The 15741-nt window shown below is 42.5% G+C and overlaps 1 protein-coding gene across 7 annotated transcripts in view; it reads left to right on the plus strand.

Moving 5' to 3' along the window:
- The first annotated feature begins 521 nt into the window (after positions 1-521).
- MARCHF7 (membrane associated ring-CH-type finger 7) overlaps positions 522-15741 on the plus strand; it is a 31241-nt gene continuing 16021 nt past the window's right edge. Inside the window, exons 1-4 of one of the 7 annotated variants that reach the window (XM_070731610.1) lie at positions 522-629; positions 7618-7780; positions 14108-14270; positions 15212-15373. In XM_070731610.1, coding sequence (XP_070587711.1) covers positions 598-629; positions 7618-7780; positions 14108-14270; positions 15212-15373 — 520 coding nt within the window. In that variant the 5' untranslated portion in view covers positions 522-597. Of the gene's footprint in view, positions 914-1102; positions 1297-7617; positions 7781-14107; positions 14271-15211; positions 15374-15741 lie in introns of those variants that run through there. The other 6 variants (XM_070731612.1, XM_070731614.1, XM_070731616.1 and 3 more) reach the window with 6 other exon arrangements.

A 15741-nucleotide genomic window follows, 5' to 3' on the forward strand; every position in this document is an offset into this window, starting at 1 on the left:
CTATTCAAAATATCCAACTATGCTCACCCGGCTTCATTCTACAACTGATGATTGTTTTCCCCTGTGGCAGGTGTCATTTCATGAAAGGAGAAACAATGCCAAGGGAATGCACTTTCATTAAAGGGGTGGTTTTTTCTGCCTTTAAACCAAAACAACAGCACGACTGGTTATATAGCCTTCTTGATGAGAAAGAAGACTAGCAGCCTGGTTTTGGGACTGATGGGCTGCACATCATCAACACTTATATAGCATAGATAGAATTGAAAGGGCTCTCATAGGTCATCTAGCCCAACCCTCCCTGCACACCACTACAGCATAAATACAGTAAAGTGAAAGAAGACGGCTGGGCTCATGAACACCGTTTGCAATTTCTTTTCGGATTGCAGATTCTGTTGCAATTAGTTCTTCTTGTGAGATCCCTACATGCAAAAGGGTCTCTTTCATTTTTTATTCCCTCCCTCCCGCGCCTGCGCCTTTCCCTCTCTGAGAACCCCCAAGACCGCACAATATATAATGTCGCCTAGTGACGTATGACGTACGTCAGAAGCCACCGAAGACTAGCGCCAAGCGAGCTCAAAGTAGTAGCAACACAACTCCATGGCCGCTTCCGCTTTCCCAGCAGCCTCCGGGTGAGCCGCTCGCCTCAGCCGCGACGTCTCGGGAGAATCCGAGAGCCAGACTTCCGTAATTCAGCTTCGGGATAAGGCTAGAGGGGGTCACTGTTCTCGCGAGAGTTGAAGGGACTGGTGTCCGTTGACTCCGCGGTGATTGGCAGGCGGCGCTGAGGTAGCTTCCTCCTCAGCACAGACCGTAAGGTAATCAGCGGCCGCCATTGTCGGCTACTTGGGGGGTGGGGGGGAACAGTGAAGGCGGCGAGCGACGCTTGGGGGTAGACGGCGGCCAACGCAAGCAGGTGATGTTTTGCGGAGGAGAGAGAAAGCGAAGCCGAAGAGGCGGGTGGAGGGCGCTGGCTTCGCGGGGGACTTGGTGGAAGGGAAATGCCACACGGTTTGGGGGAGCTGAGGAAGTCTCCATTTTGTGGGCTTTGGGTGGCGGAGTTCTTGGCCCGGTTTCCTCCCCTTCCACGTTTGCCTTGTACGGCGCGGAAAGAGAGCTCTGACTCGGCAAAGGGACCCCGCAGACTCGCACGTCTGCTCTGGGCGCGTTCGCGGAGGGTCGAAAACGCCCTCGTCGACGGGGCTTCGTTGGGTAACCGAGTCGCCTTTTTTGACTTGGCTGGCACAGGAGGAGTTTTTGGGAGGAAATGCGATTCAGTGATAGTTCAGTTTCAGAAAGGTCAAGGAGCCAGCCTTCTCAATATATATATATGTGTGATATATATATATACAGTATATATTATATTTATATTTGTTAAGAGTTGAAAAGGACATTGTAGGTCAACAAGTCCATATATTAAAATGGGAACTCGGGTTTTTCTGGTCTAATGCCGTCTCCAGTATGAGGTCACTGGGGTGTTTAGATTACTTAAGTCCGCTTGGCATTCCAGTTTTATTGTTGTAACCCGCCCAGAGTCCTTCGGCATACAAATTTAATAAATAAATAAGTGGGCGACATACAAATTTAATAAACAGATAATCCTTTACAAGTCTCGTTTTTCCAGCTTTTTAGCATTGCCTTTTAAAAAAAATCTGAATGCCAATCAACAGTTCGGTTTGCTGCTTCTCCCTTGCCTCGCCTTAATTTGAATTTAGTATTCAAGTTTTAGAACGGTATTTAGAGTATTTAGAACGGGCATTTTTTAAAAAATTCCCAGCGCTTATTGCAGTTTTGAGAGTATCCGACTTGTTAGAAGACTGACTTGTTCATTTGCCTCCATTAACTGGGTATGATTTCTCTCCAGTGAAAAGTCCCTAGAGAGTTGGGCGGCATACAAATTGAATTAAATAAATAAAATAAATAAGTATTGTATTTAGTTGGAACCCTATGACCATATCAGCATTACATTAGTTACTGACCAGTAGGAAGCACCATATGGCCACTTTTGTCTTTATATTAGGTCTTTTCAAGGGATAAGTATCCTCCATACTAGATAGTCTTTAATTCTTTAAGGTCCATTATGTAGGGCGTCTACATCTGGAAACTCTAAATAAGGGCAAAACCTGTTGTGTAGTGCCTCCTACTGGTCACTAGCAAATACATGTAAGCCATATAAGTCCCCTCTGTGAAAGGAAGCAATCACTCTAGCATGAGGCCTAGACTGATATCACAACTAATTTGAGCACATAGAAAGGCATATATGTAGCTTCTATAAATAAGAATTCTCTAGCTATAGTTTTTACAATGGAATGGTTATTTAGTAGATGAAGAACATGGAGGCTGGATATTTATCTTTTGAATAACAAATGTGCTAACTTGCCCTAAATTGGATTTGTCTAAAACTTGTGATTGATAGTTTGCTCTTTCTATATCAGCAGGAGTTTGATACAGCTAAATTCTGTAGATTTAGTAGAACAGAAATGCTTATGTTTGCTGGTTTCTTCTGTCTTTGAGTTTACTTGTATCCTTCCTCTTCATCTGCTTCAAAGAGCTGGGAGACACACTTCTGCCTATCCCAGAAAGTCTCAACTGGCACAATTATTTTAACACATTACAATAGCCAATTCATTAGTTTTTGGACCTATTCATATGTACCAACCCATTCTCCTCCCTCTTGTCCCATTTTAATTTAAACCTGTTAGCCTTTCCATGTATCTGCTAAAGTGAGCTACAGTTCATGCAATTTTATGTTTTAATAAAATGGTTAGTCTAAAAAATGTTACCAAACTGGAACAGTTAAGGAAATAGTACTTTATTGCTTCTCTCTTCCTTCCTCTAATTGGGATGTTGTAAGCACATTACCAGTCATGAGCCCTCCTATTACTGAAATACACATGTTGAATGCATTTCCTTTTGCTTAATGCAGTTTTGCCATTTAAAACTAGTATTTAGAACAATGCAGTAAGACTTATCTGGTTAATTTTAAAATTATCTGGAGATACAATAGTTAAAAATCTGTGGCTGATCTTGAATCTTATTTAAAATTTTCTGGACTATTTTATTTTTTATGAAATAAGGCTGGTAAATTACTAGCTGCTAAAAGTATTTTGAGGCATGGTACATAACTACTAATTTTTACAGAGACTTTAGGATTGTTTCTGTTGCATTGGGATGTATATTAATAGTGTAGAAATAAATGGATTCTAAAATATGAAATTGTTCAGAGACTCCCATGGATCAGTTTGCAAATAAGCATACAAATGACATTGTAAAGAAAGAAGTACGTACTGTATTGTTTTAAGCTGCACCAATAAAAGGGTTATAAGTTAACTTCTTTCTGTTGCATACCAAGGCCTTTGTGAGCAGAAAGGAAAATTGAATTGTTCAGCTAGACATATATGTACTCTTGTTTATTGATAAGAACTTAATTTCTCTTTCCTTTCAGTTTTGATTTTGCTGTGCCAAAATAGTCAAAAATAGTACAATAGGGCAAACTTTGAATATATTTGAATTCAGACTGTGAGAAAAATAGGAATATTAATAACCTTCAAAATAATTATGTTGTCTGTTTTAGATCTAGTTTGATATTGGATTTGCTAGCTTACAGCTGTGCAGAAATGAAACAATATTATACTACTTTGAGGTTATTTCTCCTCTCTATCAATATAATTGGCTAGTGTTGGATTTTTTTTAGAAATTGCAATATGTTTTTGATAATGAAATAATCTTTAAGATTTAAGATACCTGATATATAGGTATGCTTCCAGAATTTGTAAGAATGTATTTTTAGCTAACCATCCCATGATCTAAGTTGCATTTTTCAATTTTTAAAATACGATATTCCAAAATCAATCCATATGTATAGTAATAGTAGAAAATGAGAGATTGACGGAACAGATTTTCACATAAAATAATATTGAATACTTGATAAATTATATGCATCTAAATAATATAAAGTTCTATTTGCCTGCAAGACTCATGTTTACTTCTAGGCCATGTGTCTAAATAGTTGTTTCAGAACCTATGTTTAATGAATTGCACATTCTTTATATTCCATAGTCTTTTTGGGAGGGGGAGGGATAATATGAATTTTAAATAAGGTATATATACCTACTGAAGTAAAATTTTAGAAGTATGTTAATGCTGTACTACGAGTCTTCGGAGAGGGGTGGCATACAAATCTAAGTAATAAATAAATAATAAATAAATTTAGCATTTATTAGATTACATGATTGTGTAAAGATGCAATAAAATTTATTGAAAATTTATTGATGTTTAATGATGAATTCTGTTCAATTTGATTACAGTGATCTCTCGATTAGCGCGGGGGTTACGTTCCAAGACCTCCCGCGCTAACCGATTTCCGCGTTATACTGGATGCGGAAGTAAAACCACCATCTGCGCATGTGCGCCATTTTTTTCATGGCCGCACATGCGCAGATGGTGGAGTTTGCGTGTGGGCGGCGGGGAAGACCAAGGGAAGATTCCTTCAGCCGCCCAACAGCTGATCTGCTCCGCAGCGCGGAAGCAGCGAGGAGCCGAAGATGGGGTAAAGGCAAAGGGGAAACCCCATCTTCGGCTCCTCGCTGCTGCCGCGCTGCGGAGCGGATCAGGTGTTGGGCGGCTGAAGGAACCTTCCCTTGGTCTTCCCGCCAGATCACTTGCCGCTTGCCAGTCCACGCCCCCCTGGATGAGCGGCCCCGCATGGCCCCAGCGCCGGACTCCGTTGCCGAACGCCGAAACCGGAAGGGGCGAGGTGGGGGAGAACGGGAGGCTCAGCATTCCGTCAGTCGCAGCGCTGGCTGTCAACTTTTCTTTTTAGCACTGGGGAGGCAAGTCAGCTCCTGCCCAGTTTTAAAAAGAAAAGTTGACAGCCAGCGCTGCGGCTGACGGAATGCTGAGCCTCCCGTTCTCCCCCACCTCGCCCCTCGAGAGATCACTGTAATCAAGAAAGTCCAGTTGCCTTTTGAAAGAAAGCACTTTTGGGACAACCATGGAAGACTGAGAATCTCCAGAGACATCCTGTCACTCTTGTCCAAGTCCTAAAGCTACCATCCATAACAGGGAGTCTCCCATTCCCTCAAGGGAGGAGAAATCAGCCCGCTGCCAGAGAGGCTACTCGGCTCTCTCCTTTGGGAGCTCCGTTGCCCACCGAGATGCAGCAACTCAGCAGCGATAGCCTTGCCGATGCCCGTGCCTCCGCCCGTCACGATGGCCACGTGACTGCGAAGGAGACCAGCCGCCAGAATCCCCCTGCCACCAAACGCCGACGCCGCCATCTTCGCAGCTTTCCGTGGTCCTCCTGAGCCTGAACCCCCTTTTTAAAAAAGTCATTCATTTCGCCGGGAGCGCTCCGGGTCACGTGACTCGAGCCGCCCCGCCCCTTTCCCATCTCTTTCGAAAATCGGAATGCCCCCTCTGGAATAGCGGCAGTCTTTTGTCTGCCACGCCCACCCGCGCGCGACGAGATGGCGAGAAGGGTGCGTCTCTTGCTCAGTGCAAGTTAATGGCATGTGAATGGGTTGCCTGAGAGGGAGGGGGGAAAGAAGAGAGGTGTCGCAAGAAGGTTTCGCAGCGCTGGCTGTCAACTTTTCTTTTTAGCACTGGGGAGGCAAGTCAGCTCCTGCCCAGTTTTAAAAAGAAAAGTTGACAGCCAGCGATTGTTCCGCTGCCGCCAGCATGGCCTGGCTGGCAGCGGAAGATGTAACCTTCGCAACCTCGGAGAGCTTCCTGGGCATGAAAGCTCACGAAAACCAGGAAGCTCTCTGAGGTTGCGAAGGAGCCCACGATCACTCGGCTGCAAGCGGGAGGAAGGCGAATCCCACGGGGCTGGGCTCGGTTATCCCCCCGGCTCCCCTCCTACCAGCCCCGCCGCGGAAGGCTCCATTCTGTTCCCTGAATGGAGACCGCGGGCCGCTCAATCGGGTGGCAGGAAAGCGAATGTCACGGGGCTGGGCTCGGCTCCCCCAGCCCCGCCGCGGAACGCTCCATTCTGTTCCCTGCCGGCCCGATTGAGCGGCCCGCGGTCTCCATTCAGGGAACAGAATGGAGCCTTCCGCGGCGGGGCTGGTAGGAGGGGAGCCGGGGGGATAACCGAGCCCAGCCCCGTGGGATTCGCCTTCCTCCCGCTTGCAGCCGAGTGATCGTGGGCTCCTTCGCAACCTCAGAGAGCTTCCTGGTTTTCGTGAGCTTTCATGCCCAGGAAGCTCTCCGAGGTTGCGAAGGAGCCCAGGATCACTCGGCTGCCGGCGGCAGGAAAACGAATGTCACGGGGCTGGGCTCGTCTCCCCCCCCATAGCAGCCCCGCCGCGGAACGCTCCATTCTGTTCCCTGCCGGCCCGATTGAGCGGCCGGCGGTCTCCATTCAGGGAACAGAATGGAGCCTTCCGCGGCGGGGCTGGGGGAGCCGAGCCCAGCCCCGTGACATTCGCTTTCCTGCAGCCGAGTGATCCTGGGCTCCTTCGCAACCTCGGAGAGCTTCCTGGGCATGAAAGCTCACGAAAACCAGGAAGCTCTCTGAGGTTGCGAAGGAGCCCACGATCACTCGGCTGCGGGTGGCAGGAAAGCGAATGTCACGGGGCTGGGCTCGGCTCCCCCAGCCCCGCCGCGGAAGGCTCCATTCTGTTCCCTGCCGGCCCGATTGAGCGGCCAGCGGTCTCCATTCAGGGAACAGAATAAAAAAAATTTTTTTTTAAAAAAAAAATTTTTTAAAAAAAAAATTTTTTTTTTAAAATAATATTTTAATATTTTATTTTTTAAATAATATTTTTTGAAAAACCGCGTTGCAGCGTTTCGCGCTAATCGAGAACGCGCAAGTCGAGGGACCACTGTATAGTATAAATCATACATGTATGATGTTTCTGTCCTTTTAGCAACATATGCATTACTCACACCTAATGCGCATTTCAGAAATATTTAGCCAATTGATGCCCTTTCTTTAGATTTTATGGATTTGGGGTTTGCAGATTTTACAGATTAGTGGTCTCTAGAAAGTGATACTACTACTACTACTACTACTACTACTACTACTACTACTAATAATAATAATAATAATAATTATTATTATTATTTAGACTAGGAGCGGCATACTAGCATACTAGATTTTATGTGGAATTGATGACATCCAAAAGCTATGGAAAGGCCTTCCTAGCCATAGTTGCCACCTTCTTATCAAGCAAGAACTTGATAAGCAGGTTCAAGTAAGTTCAGGAAGACCCAGATATCGCTCTCTGTTTTTCTGATGCAGTGCCAGCCCATCAGAACCAAAAATGACAAGCCCCCAGTATCAGTCCAAAAAACTCAAAGCCACTTGGTCTTGTTCGGTTGACTTGAAGTCTGTTATGTGCTATCACATCCTCTAGGCACTGAGATTGAGCTTCCATGGAATCTCAGATGACCTGGCACCTTAACCATGACTAAGTATCATCAGTAACATATAAAATTTATCTTTTTGATGCTTTTATCTCATTCGTAATATTTAAAATATTGATCAGTGTTTTAGTGTACAAACCTTAGGCGCAAAATTAACCAATGATGACTATCTGAATTATAAACTTGTAGCTTACTATATTTTGCACAGCATTAGCTAACTAGAAAAGTTGAATATTTGTTTTTATATAGTGCACACAAAATGGAATCAAAGCCATCAAGAATTCCACGGAGGTTATCTGTTCAGCCACCTGGTTCTCGAAGTGCTAGGATAGGAGCTGGAAGTAGTGGAACAAGTTTAACTGATCCATACCATACAAGAGAGTCTTCATTAAGACTTGATTCTGGACGCCAGGTAACTTTTATGATATATATTCTCCATCTTTCTCTAATTGGTGAGTTCAAATAGTCTGAAGTTTCATTAACAACTTGGTTATATAAAAGATGCTGAATAAATATTTTGTTTATTTTTTTCCCGGTAAAATATATAACTCAAAACTTAATAATTGAGATAGATTGCTTTATGGTACTCCATTCTCTTTTCCTCTTGACAAACTTATTGCATTCCATTTCATTTTTGTTTTAAGTACACTGCACAATTATTAAGCAAGTTGTATTTTTGATGATTACTGTATTTTTTGGACTATAAGATGCCCCAGTCTATAAGATGCACCTCACTTTTGGGGAGGGGGGGAAAAAAAATCTGCCTTTGCCTCCTTGCAGGAAACAGCCTAGTCAGGCACAGGCAATTTAGCATGAGCAATTGATTGGCAATTGGATCTACCTCCCGGAATACCAACGATCAGTTATTCCTGGCTGCGGAGATCATCATTGCCGCCTCTGCGCACCCCTTTTTCAGCCTCCACACATCCATTTTTTGGCCCGAATGGGGCGGTGGCATGGAGGCCCAAAATTGAGGCACGCAGGGGCATCAATAAGTGGTGGTGATTCCCCCAGTCTGGAAAAGCTAATTGTTGGTATTCTCGGAGGCCAGTCCAACCGTCAATCATCTGCTCATGCTAAATCAGACTGCTCAAGGTGATGAGGCTTTTTGTTGCAAGGAGGCAAATTGCTGGGAGGCGGAGGCCAAAGGCTGGGGGTGTGCTTCTTATAGTCTGAAAAATACAGTAATTTTATTATTGAACAACTTCCTTGTTCTCCATCAATCAAAGATATTAATAAACTTCAAACTTGAATATTTAACCTTGCTGTTCTGTTCGGGTCGTATGCGACCCGAAGCCAAGTTTGAGTCCCTGTAAAATTTTTTCCCTGCATATCTGAAACTTGAAATTTCGTGACTTTTCATCATTTCAGGGGTTCTCTCTATGAGAATTTTTTTTGGGGGGTGGGGGGCTTAGTTTTTGCTGGGCAAAAAAAGTTACAAATCTTCTGTTCCCGGGTCACCCTGACCCGGACCGAAAACTCTTCATTTGCAGTGCTTATGTTTGGTCTTTTTGAAAGCTTTTTTCACTTGGAAAGTAGTCTGAACATTTCTGCACACAATGATATGAAAATTGAAATGAAAAAAGTAAATCTTATTGGTTTATTTTGCGGATATAATGCACGCCCCCCCTCCCTGTTTTTGTGAAATTGTTTTCAATTTATGGATAGTTTTGCTTGCAAAATGCATTCTATTTTACTAAAGTTGGTGTGGGATTGGTAGCTTGAACATTTCTGAATATAAGAAAAATATAAAGGAACTGAAAAAAATGATTCTTATTGGTTTTTTAATATCAGAAATAAGGCCTCCCGCCCCCTCGGCTGCTTGCAACCATTTTCACTTTTTATTTTTTTATGCTCCAAATCCGAAATATTCTTTAAAATCTTAGGCATTCATTTACTCAATTTAACAATGCTGATCATCAAAAAATATTTTTGGGGTGGTGGCTAATTGTTTTCTGGGCAAAAAAAAATCATAACTTCGAGTCTGTTTCTGTTCGTATATGACCGGACCAAAAATATTTTTTTTAGGTACTTGAATTTGATCTTTTTGAAAACTTTTTCAACTGGAAAACTAGTTTGAACATTTCTGAACATAATGATATGAAAATTGAACTGTAAAAATTGAGACTTATATTTTTATTTTGATCAAAAAGCCCCTCCCCCATCCTTTTTAAATTTCGTGTCAATTTCTATTTTTTAAGGCTACAAATCCCTAAGGAATTTCCCCCCAAAAGGTTTGATATACTAAATTGAACATTTCTGAATATAAGAAAAATATAAATGAACTGAAAAAAATGGTTCTTATTGGTTTATTTTTGCCACAAAAGGGCCACCCCGCACCCCCCGGCCTTGCTATGTGCCATTATTGTCACTGTTTATACATATTTGTCTAGAAATATTTGGAATATCCTTTTGAAAATCAACCACATTGTAGCCAGAGAACTAATTTTATGAAACAAATCCATTTTACTAAAAAAAGTATGTAAGTTTGAAATTAACAGCATAATTTTTATATAAATTGAAATAATTGAACACGGGGGGGAGGCATACATTTCTGTGCAAAATAAACCAATATGCATCAATTTTTCCAGTTCAATTTTCATATCATTATGTTCAGAAATGTTCAAGCTACCAATCCCACACCAACTTTAGTAAAATAGAATGTATTTTGCTAGCAAAACTATCCATAAAGTGAAGACTATTTAAAAAAAACGGGGGGGGGCGTGCATTTCATCAACAAAATAAACCAATATGCATCAATTTTTCCAGTTCAATTTTCATATCATTATGTTCAGAAATGTTCAAGCTACCAATCCCATACCAACTTTAGTAAAATAGAATGTATTTTGCAGGCATAATTATCAATAAACCTAAAGAAAATTCACAAAAACGGGGGGGGGAGGCATATTTATGTGCAAAATAAACCAATAAGGATTAATTTCTTCAGTTTAATTTTCATATCATTGTGTGCAGAAATGTTCAGACTACTTTCCAAGTGAAAAAAGTATTCAAATTGACCAAACATAAGCACTGCAAATGAAGAGTTTTCGGTCCGGGTCAGGGTGACCCGGGAACAGAAGATTTGTTACTTTTCTTAAACAGAACAGCAGGGTTAAGAGAGTAAAAGTAAGGTTTTGGCTTTCTTAGGAGAATATTTATGGATGCACAATTATTGAGCAACTATTAGTGTACATAATTTGGTCTGAAATAGAATTGGCAGCCAGTTCAGATTTTTTTTTAAAAAAATTATTGATACATTTCATATGCAGTTCCAACTGAGAATTGTGTTACATAATTTATACTAAGTTTTCAACTGTTTTTAAGACAGCTCTAATATGCAACTCAGTTAATTTGAGAAGCTGCTTGAGTGTGGAAGATAAATTCTTGTGTTGACATGAAAATAGTTAGTGGAAGATTAATAACAACTTTAAAGGATTGTACATATTTAAATGAGTTTTGCATTAAATCTGTTCGAGTAAAAATAAGAGCTTTCCAAATATTCATATGGAACAAACATTGATTTACATTTCAGATAGGTTTTCCAAATACCCGTATATACTCGAGTATAAGTCGCCCCGATTATAAGCCGAGGCACCTACTTTTGCCACAAAAACTGGGAAAATTTATTGACTCCAGTATAAGTCGAGGGTGGAAAATGCAGTGGCTACTGGTAAATTATAAAAATGGAAACCAATAAAATTACATCAATTGAGACATCAGTAGATTAAATGTTTTAGAATATTTATTTCAAAGAAAACCAGTAAACTAGCTCTGTAAGTTTAAAAGAGGGTAAACAGGTATATGTCCCCCCAAGGCAGGTATAGGCAAAAAAATTGCAAGTACTTACCTCAATCCCTTGCTGCTCCCGCTGGTTTGGGTTAGGGTACCTGGCCTCTCCTTGTCTCAAAGAGATACAATTTCCCTATTTACTATTATTGAACATCCAAAATATACTATTTAATTCTATGTACCCTATTTTTGGTGTATAAAACACACCGGTATATAAGAAGCATCTAGATTTTAGAGGAGGAAAAAAAGGAAAAAAGTATTCTGAACCAATTGGTGTAGTATTATATTGTTTAATAAAATACCAGTGTAACAGAATACTTTTTACAACCATGTATACTTTTTAAAACCATGTACACTTTTTACAAACTTTATAAACTTGACAGCTTCAAGACTTGTGGACTTCAACTCCCAGAATTCCTCCACCAGTCATACTAGCTCAGAAATGGGAGTGAAGGCCACAAGCCTTAAACCTGCCAGGTTTGAAGACCCTTGTACTCCTAACCCCTAACTCAAAAAAACAAACAAGCAAGGACAATTAATTTTGTTAGTTGTTCCTTTAGTCACAGAAATGGCTAGAGATAGAATCATTTATGGTTACAGTTCCCTTCTGAGGTTGCCTTAATATTACCACTATACCATGAGGTTTTCAAAGACCCCACTCTTGACCACTCCAATTTTTACAATTGAACTGCATGGAAATATATGGTGATGATGATAAACCTGAAATATTCCTTAAAAGGAGTGTCTAGAGCAGGGATCCCCAACGTTGGCAACTTTTAAGACTTGTGGACTTTTGCTACCAGAGTTCCTCAGCCACCTTTGCTGGCTGAGGAACTCTGGGAGTTGAAGTCTACAAGTCTTAAAGTTGCCAATGTTGGAGACCCCTGGACCAGATGACCTACAGTACAGAATCCCTTCCAACCCTTTCTCCCTCTGTGAGTGTGTGTGTGTCCTCGTTTTCAAGACTTTTTAATTCCATTTTGCCCCTCTTCCTTTGTTTCTCTCTCAGCGGTCAGTTGTGAGGTGCCAAAAATAAAACCGCAGTGTAAAAACTTCCATTGCTTTAAGGGCCACCTAAACAGCCGTCTCCCCAAAGCTCGCTCGTCTTCAGGCTATTATTGATAGTATCCAATGCTCTCCACAGCCCGCCTCCCCCCAACACCTTTTGAGACTCCCTCTTTCTCAATTATTGCTTTACCTCAGACATAAAAAGTTCCCTCTGGTCTGTGCTTTCTTGTTCGTGAACCCTTCAGAGGATCCAAGAGGCTTCTCCGGAGGAGGAGCAGCAGAGGAAAACTTGGTTGCTAGGGCCGCTAAGTCGCTACGGGAAAGGGCGGTTCCCCCGGACCTGCTAGACTTATCCCCTCATCCGAGGAGCCCTCCCAGCAGGCCGAAAAGCGTCTCGTATAACGCCCGGCACCCCGCTCATCCCCGTGCCATACCTGCCTGCCCAGAAACTCCACCCTCCCAGCCAAGCGGTCCTGGCATTGGCCGCCGCAGCGGCAGATGGATCGGCAAAACAGGCTGCCTTCTGCAATCCGGAGACCCAGCCAGGCAGCGGGCTTGCGAGGGAGGGGAGAGGGCTTTTCTGAGCCCATCCAAGCACGATAGGCAGGCAACAGCGTACAGCTGGCCGCTTCCACAAAGTCCCCTTAGGGCCGGGGAGGGATGGGGAAGAGGCAAAGGGGGCAATCCTTAGCCAGAGCCATCAGTAACCCTTCCAACGCTGTCTGTGTCTGTGTGTCTGTCTGTGTTCCCGCACTCGTGCCCCTCTCTTCATGTGCGTATAAACTGTCCGAGCCTCTGCTCTGTGGTTTGTTCGGGGTGCCCCTTCGGAGGATCCGAGTGGCTTCTCCTACCTGCGGGGGCTGAGTGGTAAACTGGGTTGCTAGGGTCGCTAAGGGAAAGGGTGGTCCCCCATGACCTGCCAGACTTTTCCCCTCAGCCAAGGAGCCCTCCCGGCAGGCTGTAAAGCTCCTCGGCCAGCGTCCGGCACCCTAATCCCCGTGGCTCCACCCCGCACCAGCAGCAAAGTGGAGGCAGTGGCTGCAGCAGCGACTTTTTCCCTCGGCTGCCTTTCCATGGCGAGAGCAGCAGTGGCAGTACTTCAGAGCCTGGACCAGCCCGTCTCCCAGGACGTGCCACCGGCCACGGGGTTAATAGTGGGAATAGACGGCTTTGGCATGGCGTGGCTGGGCTCTCCTTTCTTTCCTTGCTGCTGCTGCTGCCACTGTCTGCATGCTCCTCGCTTTATTTCTCTCTCCTCCTTCCTGGCCTCGGGAGGTGGCTGCGTGAGGCTGGAGGGGAGCTGGGCAGGAAAGAGGGAAGCTCGCCAAGGCCAGGAAGGAGGAAACAGGGAAAAAGTAAGGAGTGCAGCAGTGGCAGGGGAAAAAGGGAGAGCCAAGACCGGTAATCTTGGAAATGACTGCCGCCGGTCAGCTGAAGCTGTGCGCAGCTTCATTTCAATCGGCAGAATGGTTCCGTGCCCTGGTAGGTTCAGCTGCTGGTGCTAGGGCCATTGCAGTACCTGAGCGCTGTCAGTGACTCCAGTATAAGTCGAGGTCGGATTTTTCAGCACATTTTTGGTGCTGAGAAACTCGACTTATACTCAAGTATATATGGTACTAAGAAAATACCATAATTAGAGTTTATAATGCTGAATTATTTTGACAGAACTGTTCCAGAAAGAACTATTTTTACCTTGTTTCCAGGACTAGGATGTATTTGTGTATTATCTCATGTAATGCAATTTGTTCTTTTTAATACTTTATTGTAATGTTTGAATAATAGCCTATTAAACTATTCTTTTAAAATTATTCTCATTTACTCAGTGGTTCTCTTGGTTGTTTTATACAATCCTTTTCAGCATAATAGTTTTGGGTCAGTCTTCTTGCTTACTATTACAGAACAAGTCATTTATCAGTAAATTAATAACATTCTCAATTGATAGGTTACATCACCATCATTACTTCCTGCATCATCTTGGTTGGGTGAATCTGAAAGAACTCAGGGAGCATATTCTTCAAGACTGCATAACCAACAACAAGATATTGATTCAAAAAGACCTAAACTTTCTTATACATCTATCTCTAGCATGAGAAGCACAGTTTCAGGTAAGTTGTAGGCTAAATAGTAAAAACAATGTACAGGGATACCTCTACTTAAGAACGCCCTTACTTAAGAACTTTTCTAGATAAAGACCATGTGTTCAAGTTTTTTTGCCTCTTCTTAAGAACCTCTTCTTTTCTACTTAGGAACCTGAGCCAGGAAAAATTTCCCAGGAAATTTGAGAGCAGCACAAAGGCCCGGCCAGTTTCCTGCCATTCCCCCTTTAATCCCAGCCATCTGGGCTGCCAGAGGAGCCTTTTGGCAGTGCTTAAGGAGCCTTTGGCAGTCCAGAGTGAACAAAGCATTTTCCTTTGTTTGGGCCCTTAGAGAGGGAATAAACCTCTGCCAACGCCCAAAGAAAAGAAACACTCCCTTCGCTCTGGGCAGCGACTGTCCTCCTCTTCTTCCTCCTCCTCCTCCCACCCAAATTCCGAGCTTTTATTTCTTTCCTAATGGGTTTGCACACATTATTTGCTTTTACATCGATTCCTATGGGAAAAATTGCTTCTACTTACAAACTTTTCTACTTAAGAACCTGATAACGGAACAAATTAAGTTCTTAAGTAGAGGTACCACTGTATATCAGTAAGGCTTATTAGCACTCCAAACTTCCACTCCATTCTCCAAATGTAAAATAAGTAGAAGGTGTAAAAAACAAGAATGCCATAGTCAATCAAAATTAAAACTACTTCTCATCAGAGTAATAATAGCATTTTTGTTACTTTTGGCCTGATGGAAAGCTATATTTTAATTGATTTTCTAAAAACCATGGGGGATAGACCTTTTATGATGTCTATGTCAAGCTATTTCAGAGAAGGGGGACAGCAATTGAAAGGGTATGGATCCAGAAGGGCCCAGAAGTGGACATGCCTTAAACTAAATGAAAAATTTCTAAAGCAAATAAGAAGGAAGCTGGAAAATAAAAATAGTTTTAACTTGTCTTTAGATTCCCCATGGAGATACAATGATGTGCCCAGATCTTCACCTATGGTACTTGGATCATTAACAACTGAACTTGTGAGAGAGAGAAGAGAGCTAGAAAGGACAGAGCCATCTGTTAGTTTTGTGGATTGTAGTCAAAGGAATGGTGATTTCCCTCCATCAGCATGTATGTATTGGAAAGCTGAGAATGTTTAGTTACATGTTGTTCCATAAACATGCCTGGAATGTTTATACGTATGTCTCTCATATGTCGTATGTCTGACTATTGATTAATTGCTTTATATATACAACTTGCTGTCTTATTGTTCTATCCCGGGTTTTACAGATTGAAACAAATGGCTAAAACACATGATTTAAGCTTTGAATTACACTCTATTTGAAATATTTATTTATTTATTTATTTATTTATTAGATTTGTATGCCGCCCCTTTCCGTAGACTCGGGGGGGCTCACAACACAATAAAACAGTTCATGACAAATCTAATAATTTACAATTTAAAGTATTTTTAAAAACCCATTATTAAGCAAACATAC

The sequence above is a fragment of the Erythrolamprus reginae genome, chromosome 1 (assembly GCF_031021105.1).
Source record: "Erythrolamprus reginae isolate rEryReg1 chromosome 1, rEryReg1.hap1, whole genome shotgun sequence".
In the NCBI taxonomy this organism is placed as follows: Eukaryota; Metazoa; Chordata; class Lepidosauria; order Squamata; family Dipsadidae; genus Erythrolamprus; species Erythrolamprus reginae.